This window comes from Oxyura jamaicensis, chromosome 7 (genome assembly GCF_011077185.1).
Source record: "Oxyura jamaicensis isolate SHBP4307 breed ruddy duck chromosome 7, BPBGC_Ojam_1.0, whole genome shotgun sequence".
Classification (NCBI taxonomy): Eukaryota; Metazoa; Chordata; class Aves; order Anseriformes; family Anatidae; genus Oxyura; species Oxyura jamaicensis.
In genome coordinates this window covers 22953774-22976197 of record NC_048899.1, presented here as the reverse complement: position 1 = coordinate 22976197, position 22424 = coordinate 22953774, and the positions used below count along the sequence as shown (strand labels likewise).

Here is a 22424-nt window from a genome sequence, read left to right as displayed (position 1 = left end):
GAAGGAACACATGAAGGAACCTAGCAGGTAGGGGAGAGAGATTGCTATATTCACAATGCTCTTCAGAGTGGCTTCCTCTCATCTGATGCTTCTATCAACCTAATGTTAAAGATGACAGCTTCTCAGGCTGGGGTCACAAACACAAGAGAGGACATTGAGGGGAAATGGCTGTGAACAGAAACAAGGGGATACAACTATCCTTTCCTTCAATAAATCTGAAAAGCAGAATTGGTTCCATTTCGGTTAATAGAAAGGATAGTATTGGAATGATCTTACAAAAATGCTCAGGTAATGCTTCAGGAAAGTAAAAGGCCATTTTACAACTCATGCCATCAAGACTGAAATAAGCGACGAAGAACATAACTCACCAGAGGCGTGACATTTTGAATTAAAACCTGACACAGCAGTTACAGTCTATTTCACAAAGCAAACACAAGCACAAATACTCTGTCCTGGCTACTGCATCCCTCTACTTTATGTTTCAACTATTTTCTTAATTTGCAGTTCAGAAAAACAAATCTAGATTTTAAAACTTATTGTAGAGCTGTGTTTTGTTATTGTTTTTGTTTTTTTGACTCCATGTTATGTTCTCAAGTGTCATTTATAACATTCAACAGATGTATAGCATGCCATTATGTAATAGAGAACTGTCACTAAAATATTTTGTAGATCAGAAGTCTTACGACAGCTCATCATTAGCATAGCACTCAGTTTGTTAAAACCGTTTAAATAAGGGAAATGTAATACTAACTGTTGATTAATAAAGGGAACACTAGCAACTTTTTACTATACAAAGAAAACTTCTCAGCAGTCAACCTAAATTCAATATATAGCTGGCAGGAATATTTTTCCAAGTAATTTCATGTATAAATAAGCATGCTGTTATTAAAAATCTTGAAACTAACCTTTAAAGCAGCACAATCTCTTGTGTTATATTCATCTTCCAGAAAATCACGTGGCATAATAATACTAGTTACCTACAGGACAGACAGGATGAAAGAACAATCACTTCATGACTATTTTTGCTACAATAGTCCCCAAAGGTAACCATTTAGACTTGTGATCCCATTATCACTATTAAAATACATATTAAAAGGCAGTAACTAGTTCAAAGAGTTTTGAGTCTGTATACCTGTTATTATAGAGGGAAAAAAAAAAAAATCACAATTTCAGGCAAATAAATTACTTGTAGTTAAGAAGTTATTTTTGGAGAAGCCTGCTCTATCGAGATGATGAGCTCATACCCCCACCCCCCCTTTGCCATGGCATGAAGACATCTTGTTCTCTCCACCAGCTTTTAGATTTTTATTACTGTATTTCCATTAAAGTATTTTAATGTGATAGAGACAGAGATCAGGTTAACCTTATTAAAGTTATGCTTTTAATTGGAAATCTGCCTGCATGGTAGCTCTTAAGTGCACAATCTTCTGAATTACTCATCTGTTGAAGGATCTGCCATATCTTAATTAGAAGATTTATCAATTTATTTTCAATTCAGCCTAAGCTAAAACAAATGAGGACGTGACATTTCTTGGTTAACTTACGGGTTTATCATCACTCCATTGCCAGGTTCCCAAAGAATCTGGACTCCTCTTATTCATTCCAATCCATACCCATCTGTCATTGCTGTAAATAAATAAAGTAAAATCTTAAGCCAAATATATGGTTCAGCACATTTAATAGAAAAACTAACCTAAGTCATTGCATTACTTAGGTTTGAGCAGCAGAGCCAAAAGTTTATTCCTGCAAACTGTAGCAGGTCAAAGAGGAAAACGGGCCTAGAATCAAGGTCCTCTTCCGCACTTGTAATAGGATTTGTAGGTTAGTTTTCTATGTGATCAGGGACACAAGACTAAATCACGTAATTCCTTCATTCACTGCATCAGTTGTCTCTTGATATACTCTTCTTCCAGAATCACGCACTGTATTTATCTGGCTTGCTTCTCCTTGTCCGTCTCCAGGTCACCTCTCATCAGCTCAAATACACTCTTCCTCAAACTACATGAAAACTTCTGCTTACACAAAGTAACTGACTTTGCATTTCCCTTACGCTTATCAGTGATATAAACAAAGCACAGGAATGTATTTCAACTGTGCACCTTCATAAAAGAGGCCTGTAACATCACTGACCTCAATACTTGCTTAAATGAAAGGTGATAGATATTTGCTCCGCTGTACCAGATTACAGTCAGAACTGCATTTTTACTTTTACTTTTTACTTCTTTTTACTAGATTTTACTTTTACTTTTCATAAGCAAGGGATTTATAAACTGAAACTTTCAGTTATGCTGCAAGACACAAATTGTTAAGAAAAAAAAAGGGGGTTTACTACAGAAATACTTAAATCTGCCGTTAAAAACTTTTACCGTACTCTTTACCACTGCTTATGAATCCAGGATACCATGACAAAATAAAGCATGCGTCAGACCGCAAGTTTAGTTTTGTACTGCAGCCTCTACTTTTGGAAGTATCAATTTGGTTCTATCTACTGAAGTTTATGACAATTCACTCCAGCCCACTACCCTGCCCAAGAAAAGTAATAGATGATATCACCTAACAGCAGCAGAGGAAAGACGCTAAGTTTTTTTTTTGTTTTGTTTTTAGAAATGATATCACAGCTGATGTGAAATCCTGCTGCAGTGCAGCAGTGAAGAAGGCACACTCATCGACATGTTCTGACAGAGATAATGAAGCATCAATGCCATAGTACAGGGCTCCTGTAAAATTTCATATGGAGCACTACTCCATCAGTTCACATTGCACCAAATACATAGAAGGACATTTATGGCCATGCAGAATATTTGAGGCAATGAGAGTTTAGTTTATTTTAAAAAATTAAGGGTTTTCTGTTTTTCAAGGCTAGAAAAAAGGGAAGAGATATAATTATTCTTTAAAATAGGACACGAGGTCCCTAGATGGAAGAACTATCTGAGGAAAAAGGACATTGTGTCTGAAGGAACCACAGATCAGAAGTAAATTTAGACTCAGCTGTAAACAGGTTTCTGACCAGAGGTCAGGGCTTGGAGAAGTCTCCCAAAAACGAAGTGATGGCAAACTATCAGAGTGATTCAAAGATAGAACTTGGCAACTTTATGAACATAACTTTATTACATGAAGGGATGGACATAAACCCAGGCTTACCAGCATAAGAAATTAAGAAATCCCAGGGCAACATGAAAAATTTCTTTAGTAAGAGCATGCCCCTGCCTTCCCATACATATCACCATTAAGATGGTGAACTGCGCATGAAATGGCTGACACAGCAGCACCAAGAAAATAACTGGAATAGCCTGGGAGATCTCAAGGATGTGTTTCCAAGACTTTTAGTATCAGAGTGGGAAAAAAATAAAAACAACAACAACATCACATTCCAACAGTGGGTTCATGAAAACAGATCTGGAAGCTTGCCCTTGGGACTCAGGCCTATGACAAAAAACAGCACAGCCCAGACAGAGTACGTAGGCAAAGCATGTGAGAACCAGGAAGGGCAATGGCATTTCACTTGGTAGGGCTCCCATTAGGAAAAAAAAACAAAAAACAAAAAACAGCCACCATGAAATCTCACCCTTCCAAACACCAGCATTAATTTCTGACATCAGTGTGATATTGTGATCACACCAGTGTGATCTTACCATACTGAACAGTCTTTAGTCTTTTAATATCACTAAAGAGCCTTTAAAGAGCCTAAATGTCCTACATCACTCCAGAGGGAAAATTGTAAGCCATTCACCAGCTGTCAAGCAGCTAAGTGGCTTTTGGCAATCTGCCTTTAGGATTTTGTTGTTCTGTGATTATTCTTTCCAGTTATGAATCAGACACTGCTTAACTCTCCCCTCCTGGTCATCACCTACAGGCCTAATGCAGCTTAAGTAATTGATCATCACAGAGGAATATCCACTAAAAAGAAACTCTGAGACACTCATTTCAAAAGGATTTGCAGTAATAAACTGAGGAACTAGAGCATTTTTTCCCCAAAGTCTTTCAACTTGTATAGGCTTTTATGTAATAAATAAATAAACATAAATATAAAAGGTGTGCTAGGTCAAGTCCAGCCTATCTCCCAATTTCCAACTATTAATCTGCCAACAGAACAATGTTTCCCAGCTGATCAGGCATTTGCACATTAACATACATTTTTTCATCCTTTGGAATTGTTCAGACATGAAAATTAATAGTTCAGTAACTGCTATGCTATTCTTGATGACACTTAACCTTAAGTAATTACTTCTGATAGCCCTCCAAAATAATACTATCACTGCATTGCAAAAAAAGAGTTCTATTAACCATGTAAGACAAGTATAAATTAAGACTCTTGCAACTGAGCTTGCAGCAAGGTATTTGCTTGTACTTCAGTTGTCCGTGTCCTCACTGGAAAACATTTAAAATCCATCTTGTGGACTGCTATCAAAATAGATATATCGTTGCCAAAGTATTCTTTGAGTTACCTTCCTGGAACTGCATCTAAAACCTAGGTTATCCTGAGTTGTAACCAAAATGTGAGTGCAATTAGTGCTTTATAACAGACTTCACATTGACTAACAATGAAAGACCCTAACCCTGCAGTTGTTTTCTCTCATACAGAAAAAAAAAAGGCAATGCTGTGCACGAGTCAATAAAAGCTGTTTAGATCAACGTGAATGCAATGTAAAACAGTACTTTTTCTACTGTCATATTCCAACTGTTGAAATAGAAAGATTTTTTTTGTCCCTTACGTCAGCTCCAACACAAGATTAAAAGCCTAAGTGAGGTTACAGCCTAACTCTAGATAAGAGGTAAAATATAACAAACACGAATAAGTCTGGGCCAATGCCAGAATGGCGCAATTTAAAAAGGACTGCTGCTTCTGATGGTGGTATGCATGAAGCCCATTTGATAGCTGCTCCTCCCTCTGTAACAGGCTACTGCCACTGACCGAATCTCCATGCTGCTAATCAGCCACTCCCTAGCAGAAGAGCAGAGAAGCTGTATTAACCCGATTGCTACAGCTTGCATCTCATTTTTATTGTTCTTTTGGTCAGTGTGTTGAGAGTATGATCAGTCTTCTCTTGCAAACTCAAGTGTTCATGAGGATTTCTAGATTCAGTGCAATTACACAAGCAGTGCTGTGCATATAAAAGGCAACTGGTTACTTTCCAGTAAGGTGTCCTCATTGAAATGTTATTTCTAACCAATCCAAGCTGTTACTCTCTTTGCATCCAACGTCGCTGCCACGTATAAGCTGCAAAATGCTCAGAAAAAACAATCCTAGAAGATGAAAGTAAGTTACCAGAATCTGTTCTGCCTGTACCATGTCCCTTGAAGTTAAAGTATGTTATCTCATATTTCTTTCAGACAGGAAGGCTGGCAGGCAAATTTTATTTTCCTTTCCAATGGCAATTGCCTGATTTGGCTGGAACAGTTCTAGTTCTTATTTGCCTCTAAGGTGGAATCTGAGTAAAGAACAAAATGGACTAGGCAAGCTGCCCTTTTCCTGGTGAACCAAACTGACTTTTGCTAACATTTAAAAACAAACAGTTCTCAATGAGTCACTGGAGAACTGTGCAAGGGAAAAAAAAAAAGCCAAGGTGTGGTCCTTCACTGAGCCAAAATAACTGCACTGAATGAATACTTCAGGTCAGACTTTGCACTGAGTAAACGCAGGACAAATTGCATGCCAGTCAACTCTGGCAGCTAATCTCTCCTAACATTACCTTAGGATGATTTCTCCCAGTTACCTAAACTGTCTGTTGTTCTTGGTGAAGTAATTCACTTGTTTTTCCTCTCTCCTTTTTCAAATGAGCTTATTTTCAGACAAGCTACCCAACACTCTTGATCTCTAAAATGCTTCATATAATCACCACTTCTGAGTAATTAATTTGAAAGTGTAACCAACTTAAACATCTCATTACGTTGTCTAAACAAACATTATTTGAAATGCTTTATCGAGGCAATATCAAATCTATTGTATTTCTATTCAGGAAGTTCTGCAATGTTTCAAAAGAGGTTAATCCAGACAAAATACCGTAGTTTTGGTTTATACTGGACACATGCAGTTACTGCAACTCTGACAAAGTCAACTTATTCTGGATTCAATATATTGCCCCATATTTATATAGTGGGCTCAATTTATTGGCCCTTGTTTAAGCCCTGCTAAAATAATACTGAAGTACTGGGACCTTCCTTCTTTCAGGCTGTTGAGTTTCTGAAATATGGGAACTGCATAAGCATCATGTGTCAGATGGCTTTCTGGAATGACATAAGTTTCCAGCTTTAAAATCCTAACCAAAAAAAGGCCATTCACCATAATTAATACTGGAGATAGTCTTCAGCCTGAAATGTACTTCCAAATATTTGTAGGAATAGTAGGAAAATAAAACCAGTTAATTCCCTATTCATATTTCATAGTAAATTAGGCACACTAAAACAAAATCTGTAATTGCAAAACAGTGTACTAAGATCTATAGCTAAAAATAATCTCTGCACTGATTTTTATTTCAGGCACTTTAGTCACTTTAGCAAAGGAGTCACAAGTGGCTTTTAACAAGCTAAGCCATCTATTTATAGAGCATATGAGTTTGGTTTTGTCTTTTAGTAACATAAACATTAAGTAATTTTCATGACTTGTGCACTTCTAAAAAAAGGTTCACTGGGTTTTCAAGAAGGCATCTCTTCAGTCATCAAATTTTAAAATTTAATCACGGCATTGTACATTGGCAGCTTCTAAAATAATCCTGATTTTGTTTGTTGATGAAATAAATTAGGATCACATAACTGGCAGCATTTGAGTTTAAGCTGGCAAAAGTTCTGAAAAACCAGGCTGCCAATCAAAAAAGCATATTACACAAGGATCTGACATCACACCAGTGCCTAATAAAGCTTTGCAGTGACAGTTCCTTTGAATAAATAAAAAGTTTAGATTCATAAATTATGTAGCATTTCATTTGTTGATACCAGAAAACTCAACACACCCATCTAATGCCCATACAGTGTTAGTGCCGTTATGCCAAATGGGATCTCTGCCAACCAGATTGCTGGACACTACATTATTCACATTTTCAAAAAAAAAAAAAATAGCACCCAATTTAGTCAAGAAGCATTTCATGAATAAAAATGAGACCTATTTAAAAAACTGAAATAACTCATCTTTACAGAATGTAGCAGTAAAGAATAGGAGCAGCTACAATGCAGTTGTACCAAAATTCATCCTAAAGAAGGAAATAACACAGATTTAAATTTGAGCAATCAAAGATGCTCAAAGTAATTATCTCTTTTCTTGTATTCCCTCTAGCAATGTGAAACATTTGCCCAAGCTGCACTCCCGTGACATTTTCCAGGAAGGCAGTGACATGCCAGCAGTTCAAATGCCACATCTAGCTGTTTACTGTGGGAAACAGTCAGTGTACACTGTCTCATACTTGCCATTTGGGGTCAGCAGCAGCATTTATGAACTACACCCATGTGTGACTGAAATCAAAATTGTAGTCCATGGCTGTTTTGTTACCTGATTATTCTTCTCAGGATAGAATGAAGTGCCTTGATTTCTTCTGTATTAGTAAAGCTAGGAAGATGGCCTCCTAGTGCTTCACAGAACCTTTCTGCCTCTTCCCAAGTCCTGGTTCGCAGCACTCTTTCACTGTGGAAGAACTTCACAACAGCCAGACATTAGAGTAGAAAACGACACAAGTGACAACGTTTTTAAAAACTCTGCTGTACTACTCAGATATGGACACCTCTTGTTGGAATGAATAATGCGTATCTCCATTGGGAAAGAACTTGATTTTAAACTTGACTTCTTAATTATTTTATTTGTTCCAGTTTGTTCAACAACAGCCAGACTTTGAAGTTTAGCTGACAAAATTTGTTTCAAATACAACATATTCCATATGGCAGAATTTCTCTGTTTTTCTTTACCAGAAAGATTTTAGAAAACAACACCCAACTCATTCCAAAACTGCAAGCCAAATTATGTTTTAAGTGATGGTGTTCTTTAAAATGTAGGGTGAACTGAAAAACCCAGTTTCCACTGACACCAAGCCCATTCGGGTGCTAAAGGTGAAAAAAGTTCTTCAGCACCTTCTTTGCTACCTGAATGTGTCAGTTCCATACTTGGCTCATACACCTCAGCTAACATATTCACTTGATCCCCTTGACTTCAGTCCAAGCCAATTCCTGTCAGCAGGATCTCTCTACACAGACATGTTGCACTTGGTCAACAAGAGTTTTGGAGAAACTGCCAGAGCCAGCTGTCACACCCCATCGGCTGAGCAGGGACAACTATGCTGCACATCAGCTAGACCCACACATTTGGGATCCTTGCCCACAGCCTTGTTATGAGAGTTGTGTTTCCCCACTTTGCTACATGAGCTGTGTACAGGATACAGTTCGTTGCAGGCACTGGATCTAGAAATAACGAATACACAGTCCAATAAACAGCCTCAGTTTTACCATGATTAGATTCTTAATAGTAAAAAAAAAAAAGTGCACTTCTAAATGTGAATTTAGTTAAGCCATTCCAGCTAACAGCATGACTATTTACTTCCACTGTTTATGTCAGAAACAGTGAAATTCAACCGAAGCAGCATTTTTTTTTTTTTTTTAAGAAGTTTGATATCCACATTCAAACCAGAGAAAATTTCACCTTCCCCATCTACACCCTTAAGACTACAAGGGAAGGAGATTCAAAGCACCTGCCTTTCCTATTCAGGTGTCTCTGTGTGCTGGATGATGGCAATCAGGCACCCTCCATCAGTACTGTGCTCCTGAGATGGAAGCAGAGGTGAATGCTGTCACCCCACTCAGCTCTAACGTGCACAGCTGGCTACAGATCAAGAGGGAGAGGCACACTGCATCTTTTGAAAACCAGCACAGGATGAATGCCTCCAGATGTTCTTGTGCATTAATCTAAATCAGCATCAATTTTTCCTCCCTGTGTGCATTAATCTAAATCAGCATCAATTTTTCCTCCCTGTGTAATACATCCTCTTTGAAATATCCTTCAGAGCAGTCATAAGACACAAAATGGCTAATCACATACTTGTTGCAAGACACTAACAAACGATTAACATCCAATAGGAATAACTTCTTACCTTGTAGCAGGCAAGGCCTGATCCATTGTGCCACCCAGGGGGACAGGGATCAGATGGCTTCGGAAGCACTTCTGGTTCCTTGGGCAGCCCAATGTACTTTTTACAGACAGAAAATGCTTTTGTGGTTTTACAGTCCTTAGTTTCCCACTTTCCAATAGACCTCCCACTGGGCATGGCCACACATCCTCCTGAGAACTCTAAAATTTAAGCCACCAAAGAAATATTTAAAGCTATTGGTTGGTTTTCCAAAAAAAAACCAAAGACTTCCAAATGACTATTTTATTTCACCCTTGGAGCCCCCTAACATGGTGCTCCAATGCTTGCTGAATGTAAAATGATAGCATCTTAATTTTTTTTTTTAATGTTATGTTTACCTGGTTGCAAGGAATTCCAGTTAGTGTATGTCACAGCTTCATTTTTTTCCCCATCCACTGCACCCCAGGAATATGTTCCTGTATGGCTCATATCTTGCAAACCAGTCCAGAAGTATTTTTCTTCAACTTTGGTGTACTTTCTAATCAGACCGTTTATAAATTCTTGTTCAAATCTGAAAATTCACAGATTAATCTCAGTCAATATTTGAAAGATATCTGAAACTACTGAGTCAATCGGAAAACCAGGCATGTTATTACATGAGTTAGTTCAAATGCTTCTCCAGGCAGTCCCGTATTCAATAAGGGGTCAGCAGGCTGGGAATTCAAATACATCTGAGAAGTCTTTATACTGTAGGTTTGCCATGGTCACACCATGGAAAACACAGTTTGTCAGTTCCCTGCAGTAGCAATTCTACATCTATTTTTTCTGTTTTAAACCATTGCTTAGAATATGGAGGTTTGGTGACTCCAGGATCCTACTATCAAGTGCACAAATAAATTACAGAAATTACTTTACCTGTTTGTTACTGTAAGATTGCACTGTGCTCCAAATGAGACTTCTGTTTTATAAATCTTGTAACAGTAGTTTCCATGCATCTCCCATCCCTGGTTAAAGAACAAAAAAACACATTTATACTTAACAACCTAATTTAGGCATTATCTGCAGGAGAACAGAAATCACTGCTAACGCTGGTTGGTGTCCACAAGCTGACAAGCAAATACAAGAAAGAAATGCAACACATCACATACAGGGTGCAGTATTATCAACTCTGAGATTCAAAGTTCTAAGAAATAATGCAACCACAGAAACAAAATACACCACTGTTTTAGCTCAACTGTGCAGTCTTCTGACTGCTATGTGCATTTGAGAGAGAAACACAAGGGTGACAGCCTAGTCCTATTCAAAACAATAGGAGTTCTGATGCTGTTCCACCAACGCCAGGATTCAAACAGAGGAATAATAAAAGGGCGTTATTAGCATTTCTTTACTTCAAAAAAAAAAAAATCCTTTATACTGAAAATGTTTGAACTTACAAAAATTCTCTTATTCAAATCTTTTCCCCATAGTTACACAGAAATTTCAAGGAATATTAATGTGCTCTTTGCTAGCCTACCAACGCACTGGTGTCTGAACAGCACAGAAAGCTGTAACCGCCCGCTGGCAGTCTCTGAAAAGACAGAGTAAGAATACCCCCAGGTTGCAAAGAAAGGAAGATATGGGGTAAATATGCTTTCTGTTGCAGACAAGACACCACATAAAACTTAACAAAAGAACTCTGAAGTAGCTAGTAACTCCATCCCAAGATTGCTCAAAACAAGGCTTATTTACACTATAACATGTTATACCTAACAAAAAAAAAAAAAGATGAGAGCCAAGTGAAACATAGCAGAAACCTAATCTTTCTCATTTATCTTTTCTCTGCACATCCTTATATTGCAAAGTGCTTATCCTAAATTAAAAAGGATGTTTAAAACAGAAACTACAGAACAAATGGCATTAGGGACAACATACCTAATAAAATCAGATTATTATTTTTTTCCAGACAAATGAATAAAACACACCTCCTGGGTCCAACCTCATAACACTTTCACCCACAAACAGAGTGGTAATACATCCAGACCCTTCTTTGGAGAATCTGAAGACACACCAAATTTGGCTCATACTATAAAAATGTTCTTTTTCAGCCAAGATGTTCCACATGCTTTATTTTACAGGCATTAAGGAACTAGGAAGTAGAGAGAATAAGTAATTTAATACAGGCTTCTGAACTAAGTGAAGGTAAAAGACATGCAGACTTTCTATTACCTCATCATATGAGCAGCTTTTATCTGATTTTGTTTCATTCAAAATCTCTCCTCTTTTCTTACACACGTATTTCAATTTTTCTTCACAGGATTTGACTCTCCACTGTCCCAACTGTTAGAAGGAAAGGAAAAAGAGTATTTAAAATACTAAAATATTTCCATAGTGCAGAAGCAGAATTTTCAGAAATAGGAAAGCCTCAACGCCTCAGTTACTTGTACTTGCAAAAACATTGTGAGTGGGATACCCTGGATTACATGCATAGGAGCATGTTTTGAAGGAAGAGAGAAAACTGACAATGTGGAGATGGGATAATTCTGGATCACATCTGAAAAGGGAAGAAATAGGCCAGAGGAGTGCCAGCTCTCTCGTGGATCAGAGAGGGTGCAGGGCAGGTGCACTCAGCTCACTGCAGAGAGCCGAGGGGCACGAGCTTCAGTGCACAGCACAGCAGGCTCTTCCCACTTTTGTACTGGAACTTGGAGGATGGGATACAGCCTGCTTCTCCCAACATTCATCTTTGAGACCTTCTTTCCCCCACCCACTCCTTGCTGCTTCTGTTCTCTCCCTCCCAGCTGTCTTTATCCACTCCCTCTTCTCTCACCAGCATATCTCACTACCCATCCTTAAATGGGGAGGCCCAACTTGATCCTAGAAGTGACTCAAGCCAGCTTCTCCTCTCAAAAGTTGTGCACACCTCCGTCCCAGCTCTCTGCCATAGACAAGCAAAAATAGCATAATCCAAAACTCTGAGCAACAGGGACAACTACTTGGTCAACAGCAGTGACAGTCTCAGAGCTGTAAGCAATTTCTGCTATTCTTTGTGGCACAGAACTAACAAGTGCTTGCTAAATAGTTTTAAGAAGTTCTCTTTTAGTCAAATGATTATCTGCATTTTAAGGATTATTCCAAAAATAAAATCATTTTTCTGATTTACCCCCCCTTGACTTTCACATACATCAATGTCCCCTCTACTATGACTGAAAAAAAAATAAAAAACCCAACGCCATATTCCTACCTTGCCTGAATATGACACACAGTTAGGAGTGATGTTAAAAGGAACTTTTGGTTCATTCTGATCCCAATACGTAAAATCCACAGCTGAGTGATCTGACCATTTGAACAAGGTTGGTACGTCTTTGTTCCTGAGACCCAGCCACACTTCTTCTTTAGCATCTGTAATTTAAAATTAAGGCAACACAGAGGTTTCAGAATAATCCTTAAACTAATTAGAAAGGAGTGATAAAAAATAATTTTGCTGAGTTCACATTCTACTTAAAAGCATAATGTATTTTTTTAATTATTATTACAATGAGAAAGGAAATTTGAGACAAGCCCAATTTATTTTTTAAATCATACATTATATTCATGAATGTGAGCACGCTTCACAGAGAAGGTAACAAACAGGAAAAAAATACAGAAAATAATGAACACACAAGAAAAGAAGCTCAAACAAAATCTTATTTTTAGAGTGCAGACAAAAATGTAAGAATACAAAGTGCAGATCATGTTTGTTAGTTCAATGACCCAGCAGTCAAATATCTAAGCCAACTATCTAAGATTCTGTTCAAACGAGAAAATTGAACAGGTATTAGGCATGGGGAATTAGGCAAGTTGGCCCATTCAATAAATAAATACATGAATAAAATAGATTAAATTAAAGCAAGAGCTAATACAGAGGGACTGGACCTGAGCTCAGCAACCGCCTGTGTACAAGCTCAGCATTAATACCTTCATTTAGAGCTACAAGTTCTCACAATCATGTGCCAGAACATGAAAAGCAGTTTGTAATTTAAGATGCAGAGCACTTGATGCTTGACTTTTACAAGTATCCCAACTCACCATTATGAAGCTTTGTAACAACCAGGTCGACATCTGCCAAGGAGTGTATGCTGATGAGGTTACTCTTATTTGCTTGGCACAGTTGATCTGCTGAACTCCAAGTAACCTGGTTGTGTATCAGCATGTAGCAAAAACCATTGTGGGGAAGCCAGCCCATATCACATTGAGTATCCAAGTGTCTCCAGAACTCTAATAGTGAAGAGAAACTGAATTAGGTTTTATTTTATATTGACTGGTGCATTGGGTTGGTATTTTGTTCATGTCTTAAATCTGCCAGCACCCTGAAAGCAGACAAAGCAGCAATCAGAATTCGTTCACAGATAAACAGCACAACTCTTCAGGGCTGATGTTTCAAGAAAGGGTCATAATTCACTCAAGCAAATAAACCTGACTGAGCAACATTATGAAGACTAGTAGCATTCTGGGGCCACAAGGTGGGCAGGAGGAGAAAGTAGTTAGTGGAAGTGAGTAAAAAGCTAGAATTCTTACTAAGCTGGTCTTAGAGTAAGTGAAAGTTTCAGAAGTAATTATAAGTAAAATTACAAGAGAAATTAAAGGCAAAACAAGTTACTTCATTGCAGGACAACAGCTTCAACAAAAAGTTGCTTGTTTTGCTCCAGCAGGGGTTTGTACTTTTATAGGGCATTATTATCCATATTTAGAGCAGTACCATGAAAAAGAACAATTTTGAATAACTCAGAATGAAACAAGTGTTTAGTTTTCAATAATTCCTATTCTGAAAGCTAAGATAATTCAAGAATTCAGCCTTTTTTATGCATGCAGAAAAGGTGTATGTTAAAAGCTTTTCTGTTTCAAAACATAAAATAATATACTCCAATCACAATAATTTTGGTTTATAATTATTAGAACACCGTATAAATACTAGTACCATCATCACATACCCCAGTGAGGAGCCAGAGAACAGATGTGGATTAGTGTTAAGATAAAAAAATCAGATTAGGTAAACAATTTCTAGTTTTTCATAAGTTTGAACCAGTTTTAGTTAATTTATATGGCTTGCTTCGGGGGGGGGGGGGCCCCCCTTAATGGCACATATCTTCCCTGGAGGAGCTGTAAAGAACATGTCATAGACAGAGACACTATATGCCACTTTCTACCTCCAGGCCACCATTTCATTCCCTTTATCCTCTAGCTCTACCACTCGTTTGAGGACAATAATCTCAAAGTGAAATATTCCTTATGAGATCATCACACTTTTGAGCCCTGGGAACTGTGTATGGCCAAAGCACCGATGGAAGAACAGGCCGTGGACATGGGAAGTGTTGGACATCCAGGTGCAGGTAAATTGCCAAAAGCACGGCAGCAGTTATATGTCAGAGCTGGACACAGAACTGAAACACTATGTGTGCATGTGTGGAGGGAAGAAAGAATGAGGCTTTAAACTGTTCCATTTTTTCCCATTGTGTTATCAACTGCTCTAGCAAGATAAAAGTAACAGATCCAATAAAGATTACACACTGGGCAAATTACCAACTCTTGCACTCTTGATTTCCAGTGCTGGGCTTGGTTTCAAAAGATGGTAAGGTCATTTAATTACTTTTATTGGAATTCAACAGAGTTTGATCCAGGTCCCAGGTAGGTCTCATTTTATGTTAATGAACTCCAACAGTGAGAGAAATGGTCTTAATGCAGTGATGGAAAGCTTTGAGGTGCAATTGCCAGTTCCAGACTTCCAGCTGCACATGAAAAAAAGCACAAGCTATGGAGAAAAACATGATGAAAAGGGCAGGACTGTGCTGGGAAATGCTTTATGTGTGAATGAGAAAGCTGTGAAAAATGAAAGCTGTTTGTGATAGATCATCTTGAGACTGAAGATAGAGAGTTTGATTCTGCTCTGCTAAAATACCCAAAGCTGCCGTGAAGTGTTTTGGCAGAGATGCCTATGAAGGCTTGGGAAGGAAGAAAAAGACTGCACAAGTGAACATTACTCACATATTAACACACAGAAACAAACATGCAAGCTGTCCTACCTGGGAGGTTTGAAGCTTCATCAAATGACTTCTTGCAAACATACGGAAGCTGAGTCCCACAGTGATAACTCTGCCACTGACCTGAGGCAGCATTCATCGCCACACAGCTAGTTCCATCCAGCGGGGACAAACTCTGCATATCTATAGACAGAAGAAAATGAAAGAGCACAAGTTATCAGTGACGTAGTGGCTGCTTCTGTTTTACTTTTGCTTTTCAATGCAGTAATATATGCTGCATATTACAGTACCTTGCATTTGAAGAACATAAATTGCTTTGAATGAAGGCACCTGTCCTACCACAGGTCCCAGAGAAACTTTTTTGTGAGAGAGAAAGTTACAGAATCAAGGTATCAGGACTTCCATTCCAACATTTAATCATCTAACCAGGAGGAATGTTCTATTTACAATACAACAAACCTTTGGCCGAGCACTTTCCCAGACTAGAAATATCTCAGGGGAGAACCCTTTTTGCAGCTCTCAGTTTCCTTTGGCAGCCCCTTTCCAGACCAACTCCAAACACAGTTCTGCAGTTTCACAAATATAACCATAATTCTTACCTTAACGGACAGGGCCCCAAATCGAAAATTTTGCATAGGAAAACTCATTTTGCAGTCCCCAGCTTCCCTTGGAGCCCCTTTCCAATGCTACCTTTTGGCTCTCTTTGAAGCCTAATGCAAACCCCACCTGTTTCCCACACAAGGCACCTGTTTCCCCTGCGCTGAGTTTGTTCAGCCTCACACAGAAAAGTCTCAGGGCGGACCTTAGTTCTTCATGCAAGAGGAGACAGGACCAGGCTTTTTTCAGAGGTATACAGTGAAGTGGCAAAGGAGACAGCTTGCAGATAACAAATTCCAGGTAGGTATTTGTAAGTATTTTTCATTTTCATTCAATAACTGGAATAGGTGGCCTAGAGAGGCTGCAGTATCTCCATCTAAGGAGACACTAAAGTGTGGCTGGACAGGCCCAAGCAACCTGATGCACAGGGCTCAGGAGCTGGACTGGGAACCATCTGAGATCCCTTCTGCTCTGCAGTTTTAACTTTTTGATGACATGGTTAGTCCAGCAGCTGAAATAATACTGGTGACTTCAAAACATATTTGTTACAATTTCATACCTGTACATTTAAGCTAGAATTTGTCAGTAACACTAGTACGTCTGCCAGGACTGCAGACTGAACTATCCTACTGTATCTCAGCATAGTCTAGTCTCTAGCACTGCATTACGGTCCCACAGTGTCACCACAGATGCAGAAGATGCAGCCAATAGTGCAAGTAGCAGAAAAGTCCTTAAGCCTTCCAAAAAAAAAGAAAAAAAAAAGAGAAGAGTCTACATTTGGAAAATCAGCAAATCTTTAAAAAAGTAACAGAAACCACTTCTCTTTTCACAGAATTAATGTCACAGCCTAATGGAATAAAACTATTCTAGAAACTGAAGGAAAAGAGAATTCCATTTTAAAAAGGTCACATTCAGCTTGAATGACAGAACAACATTAGCTACAGTATTCCTGACTATTACTCCTCAAGGATTCTCATATATCAATATCCACATCATATTTCTGAGAATATTACATATACATGCTGAAAATTCCGATCAAACAAGACTCTTCCTGATTCTACAGGAACTTGGAAGTAATTAGAAAACAGTTTTCAAAGGTTTTACACTTCTTTCATCTTCACCTTACAACAAATGTAAGCAACCTTGAAGACTTCTAAGTAACGCCATTTCATGCACAAATATCAATCATTGTAATATTTGAGGGAAGTCAATGCCATCCTGTCAGTGAGAGGAGAAATTTAGCAGCTAGGGCAGCAGTAGCCTCCTTTGCTAAAACATACCTCAAAGATATCATTCAAGTTAGAGATTTCCCCTAATATTCCATAAATAGAGAATTAGTGGAGAAAGATTCACTCTCTAGAAGGAAAGGATGCCTTCTGAACTTTTAACAGAGATAGAGCAATGATTGTTTTGATAAAGTCCAATAAGAAGAGGAGAAAAATAAAAAGAAGAAAAAAGGAAAATGCTAGTTTCTGCTCTAAATCTTGTTAATACCACCAGAATTATTACCTGGATGCCAGTTGACAAAATTCAAAGGCTTGTGATCTGACCACTGCCAACCTCCAGAAACGTCCAGTTGATTTAAGCCAATCCAAAAGATCTCAGCGATGTCATCTTTAGCTGGATATTTATTATTATTCAAGAAAACAATTAGTATAAAATACTCAAACCTTATTGATCTCCTCTAAAATAGAGATTTTATCTAAAAGGCATCGCATTAGAGGGAAAAAAAAAAAGCTGCTATAATCAGACATGCAACTTTTCTTGAACTGATGAGGAACTCAACCACGTGTCCCCTCTCAGTTCCTTCAGGTGTTGGACATTTGATTTTATATTCTCAAAAGCACACTGGTAGTTCCTCCAGGCCAAGCCTGAACATCAGCAAGAATGATTTCACAAGATGCTAACATGCTGCTAAAACACCAGTGTAATAAATGCGCATACACCCCAATGAACTGCCACTCTGGCCCATATTTGAGATTTTGGGGACGTTCCTTACATATAAGAACAAGAGCTAGCTACTGCAAAGATAAACGTAAAAGCAAACAAACAAACAAAAGAAACCCATTCTTCTAAAGTGAGATCAACACCTCAGTTTTTGTTACACGAAGTAAAGCACCAAGGCATTTAATCACGATCAAGTTTTAACCCAGAATTTTAAGACAGAAACTAAAATGTTGTCTTCACTGATGTTAAAAAACAACACTTCCTAATGTTCATATGTGAATAAATACACCTACCTTGTACGTAACTCAATTCAGATGCATCTTGGATGCTAAGTAAATCTCCCCCTTGCTTTTGACATGAAATATAAGCTTCCTTCCAAGAAAGAGCAGACTGTGTATTAAATTGGTAGCAACTTTCAGCCCCCGGATCATGTTCCCAGATATCACGACAGCCATCCTCTGTTTAAAGGAAGCAGAAGGTACTTGTAACTATGGCTATAATGAAACATCAGGAATGCTTCAAAACAAAAACTGTAATACTGAAACTTTATGTATTTTTACATTGAAATCACATATACTGCAGAGTAAGTGTGTGCCGTCAAGGCTGCAACAGAAACGTGACCTGCTTTTACCCAGCTTACCAGCAAGGTGTTACACCAAGGTGGAGCTGTACGTACATACATGAAGTGACAAAATGCTTGGATGACTATTTAAAAACCCAACACACCTGGCTGTAAGCAGATTCCCCATTTTCCATCATGAGTATAATCTTCAGATGTGGCACACCATTTCCCACCCATGTGTGTTTCATCCTGAATGCAGTCATGATGCCAGGTCTCATTATACAGAAAGGGGAACTCACAGGGTTTCCCATAGGAGTTCCCATCTTTGGTATAAATCTCTGTATGGGGGGAAAATAAAGTAAAAATTAAAAAAGGAGTAGATACAAGTTGTTTGGGCAAGCAAAGGACACCAAATATATTGTTATTGCTTGTACAGACACAGTTAATTTAAAGCACCCAAATCACACTTGTGGACTTAAAACACGGTATCTTGTTGTTATAGATAATATGCAGCAATGCCAGAACTAAAGAAATGAGAAGAAAATATTTTTCTGTACTTTTTCTTCTGCGTCATGCATAACACACTGGAAATGTGCTCCCTCCTTCCTGGTAAGCCAGGGACAAATACATTGTCCTGTTGAAATCCAGATGGTTCACACAGAATACTACAGAACAAGGTTGTATTAATCAACAGACACAGAAGAGTGAGAACTTACTGCAAACTGGAGCCTACTGGGCTCTTCAGCCTGGCCACTTTGAAAAAAAAATAATCAAATACAATGAAAATTCTCCTCTCAAATAGAGTAAAGCAAGTTTCTACCACTTCTTTCTGCACACATTAAATTTTAGATGAGACTGGCTTCCACGGCAAGCGAATAGACTACCAGAGCAAAGCAAACACGGTTCCAAACGGTCCAACAGGCTGCGAACTGACAGCACATGCCGAATTTGATTGTACAGCCTACCAGTTGTACAAATCCTATTTTTAAGGTAACAGAAAAATTCACATCTCTGTGAAGAGGACAGTTTCATTTCTGATACAATGTGGTTGATATTTCATAATAGGTTGTCACAAAAATATGGGGGTAGGTTTAAACATGCTGAGAAAGCTACTTGGTAACACATCTTCTCCAGCTGTATAGATATATATATATATATTTTCTTAAAATAGTTAAGATTCATACTTGAATATCAGTATCTCTCTACAGCAAAACATTCTATTGCTTTACTGATCAGTCTTCTCATATGATTAATTTTCTGAATTTATTGTCATACATGTGTACATATATATATATAAACACCACTAATCTCCATCCAAACCCCAGTACAAACTTACCATGGTAAGGATACTGACATATATCATCAGAGGAATTGTTGCTTCTCCACTGGTCTGATGCGTTTATGTTTGCAGTTACATAGGGAGTTTTCACAGTCACCTTGTACTGCGATGCACCAATGATAGAAGCATCAGCACATCGCCACCACAGCATTAGTTCTGAGTTACAATCAACCATTTTCAGGCGAGATGGTAATTTGGTGAATATATCAAGTCCCAAGCACTGCCTGGATCCCAGATGAAAAAGGCGATTCTGGGATACCCATTTCCATAAAGATTCACTTGTCTCTTTGCAGTCATCTATCATTATCCGTGAGTTTTTAACTTGTATGCACTTGTTCAGTGTGTCATGGCGAATGGTAAAGGCATCATTGCCTGGGTAGGAACAAATCAATATCCATGTAAGAGTATGAATCAGTTCCGCTTTCAGAGGAAGTTATTTTTTAAAAAGTTTAATCACATTCTGAGGGACACTACCAGAAAAGTACAGTGACAGCTGTTTTTACATTATACTCGGTCTCTTACTGCAGTTTACCAGTAAGTACATATTCCTGAACTTTAGTGAGTATTCTTTACTTCAGTAACAACAACAACAAAGTCTCTTCCAAAGTTATTATAAAATGAGGGGATAAAATGAGGCTGTTTTCTAAGTCCAATTCTATCAAACAAAAATCATCTTTTAATTATAACACATACTGATTGGATCAATCCCTGATTAATTTGCAAGCTTAGTGAGTTAATAATCTTGTCTTTGATGCAAATGCAGTAACACGCCACAGACAACATAAAATATAATTATTAATAATCCTCAGTTAGTAAGCACTTTTTTTTTTTTCTAAACTGTGTACCATGTATGACTGATAGCAGGATGGGCTCACGCTTGAACTAGCTCGTGGGTGCAACTGCATCATTACTAAAAAAACTGGCACTGCTTTTTGAGGGAGAGATTTTTCAAATGAATATTCAGCTCACTGCAAAACTACACAAGAACAAAATGCAGGGCCCCTAAGATCCCAGACAAAACATTAGGAGTATCATTTTCAAAATGATACAGGAACACTAGTTCCACTTTCAGCTGTGACTTAGCTTGTCACTTTAAAAAAAAAAAAAAAGCCGGCAAAGCATAACATTTAATTTTAAAGAGATATGGATCACCTCACTGATACAAGCTTACGCCTCTGACAGTGTAACACCTCTATGACAAGTGGCAGTAGGTTTAAGCTAGCCAGGAAAAAAAATGGCCTAAAACTACTTCTATGCCACAATAAAGATGCCCCCCCAGTATAAAATATTCACTAACCAGGCTGAAAAGGACCTCTGCTGTCCCAGACCCACAAGGCTATTAGTCTGCTGCTTAAATAAGGAATCTGCTGAGTAGTGTTTTGTATTTAATAGTAATGCACTGTCAATCACATTCCTACTGCGTTTTTTTAATATGACTTAATAATAGGTTTGGCTGAACAGCAAGGAAAATATTCAGTGATGTTATCCAGTGAATTTTACCACTATTTCCCAGTATACTAGTGTATTTTCCACTGCATAAGTGCCAAATAGTCTACATGGTACTGAGCTGGTCAAACTGTAAAGAAGAATCTCTAAGTCAGCCATCACTGAGGTGACTTTTTCTAAGTGCATGCTTTAACCAACCCTCTTTCATCCTCTTTATTAACTAAGATATTTTAACCAGCCAATCCTGCTTTTGTGGTATCTTTTTACCCTGTGCTTTTGCAACACTTTATCTTCCTTTGCTTCTTATTCTCCCCTCCAGACTTTCATCTTCTTTTCAATTTCTTGCAACTTGCTCTATGCCTTTCCCCAGATCTCCCCTTTCCTCATTCTTCTTTCACTTCTTCCTGCATAACCTTCCTTCTTACATCATGAGCAAAACCACCGCTTTTTAAAATTTCCCCCTGAAAAATCCAGGTTTCTCATCGGACCTCTCTGTGCGGCACTTTTGGAAGAGCAGTACTCAGTTTCTCCTATTCAGAGCTCTTACCACGAAGCTTCAGGGCACCTTCAGCTACAAACTCTTACCAGGTAGTTTCACAGGACACTTTTAGCTACAAACTCTTACCATGAAGCTTCACGGGGCACCTTCAGCTACAAACTCTTACCAGGTATCTTCACAGGACACCTTCAGCTACACCCCGCCGCCTGTCACTGCAGGGGCCGCAGGAAGGCGTGAGGTGGCAGGGCTCGGTGAAGGGCTGGCGCTGTTCGCCACCAGCTCTCACCGCCCCAGCAGCTCCGAGACTTTCCTTGGGGTGAAAACTTCCGAGCTGCTTCATGAAGCACGAGCCTTCCTCCTGCCCCTCCGCACACGACGCCAGACAAGCCAAAAAGCAGCTCAGCTCCCCTCAGCCACGCCGCGGCCGGGGGGGGCCGGGCAGCTGCCTCACCCCCGGGGCTGCCCGTGAGGAGGAAGGCCCCGTGAGGAGCAGGGCAGCCCGGCTTTTCTCTTCACCCCTTGCTCACCCAGCTGCCGGCCCGCTGCGCCCCGCAGGGCCTTCCGCACCGCTCCGCGCCCGCGCAGCGCCGGCTTGCCCCCTCAGCCCTCAACCAGGTGGGCTCCCGGCTTACCTGCGGGGTCCCGCCGGGCCGCGCAGCAGACGAGGAGCCAGGCGAGGCCGCAGGCGGCCAGGCCGGGTCCCGCCGGCCGCCCCATGCTCCCGCGGCGCGCAAGTTGCGCGGAGCGGCCGCGCTGAGGGGCTCGCCGTGCCGGAGCGTCGCGCCTGCCGCCGGCTGGCCCGAGCGGCGAGCGGCCGGCCGGATTGGTCCGCCCCCGTGGCGCGTCACTTGTTGCCAGGAGAAGAGAGGCTCCGGGTTTGAGGCGAAGGGCGGGGCGGGGCCGGGCGGCGGCCGCGGGGTCGGGGCCGCGGGGCCGGGCCGGGCCGAGCCGGGGGCCGGGGCGGCTGTCCCGGGCGGAGCGGCGTTAGCGAGGGGGCAAG

General features: G+C 39.6%; 1 protein-coding gene across 1 annotated transcript in view; it reads right to left on the bottom strand.

The window, feature by feature from the left end:
- Positions 1 to 22263, bottom strand: part of LY75 (lymphocyte antigen 75) — a 45211-nt gene extending 22948 nt beyond the window's left edge. The window contains exons 1-15 of the mRNA XM_035331185.1: positions 22057 to 22263; positions 19477 to 19851; positions 18305 to 18478; positions 17872 to 18036; positions 17141 to 17251; positions 15077 to 15217; positions 13086 to 13274; positions 12262 to 12419; positions 11247 to 11357; positions 9957 to 10045; positions 9440 to 9612; positions 9066 to 9262; positions 7481 to 7623; positions 1545 to 1626; positions 906 to 977 (exon numbers count right to left, since the gene is read on the bottom strand). Of these exons, the coding sequence (XP_035187076.1) occupies positions 906 to 977; positions 1545 to 1626; positions 7481 to 7623; positions 9066 to 9262; positions 9440 to 9612; positions 9957 to 10045; positions 11247 to 11357; positions 12262 to 12419; positions 13086 to 13274; positions 15077 to 15217; positions 17141 to 17251; positions 17872 to 18036; positions 18305 to 18478; positions 19477 to 19851; positions 22057 to 22141 (2265 nt within the window). The 5' untranslated portion in view covers positions 22142 to 22263. The remainder of the gene's footprint in view (positions 1 to 905; positions 978 to 1544; positions 1627 to 7480; positions 7624 to 9065; positions 9263 to 9439; positions 9613 to 9956; positions 10046 to 11246; positions 11358 to 12261; positions 12420 to 13085; positions 13275 to 15076; positions 15218 to 17140; positions 17252 to 17871; positions 18037 to 18304; positions 18479 to 19476; positions 19852 to 22056) is intronic.
- Positions 22264 to 22424: the final 161 nt, after the last annotated feature.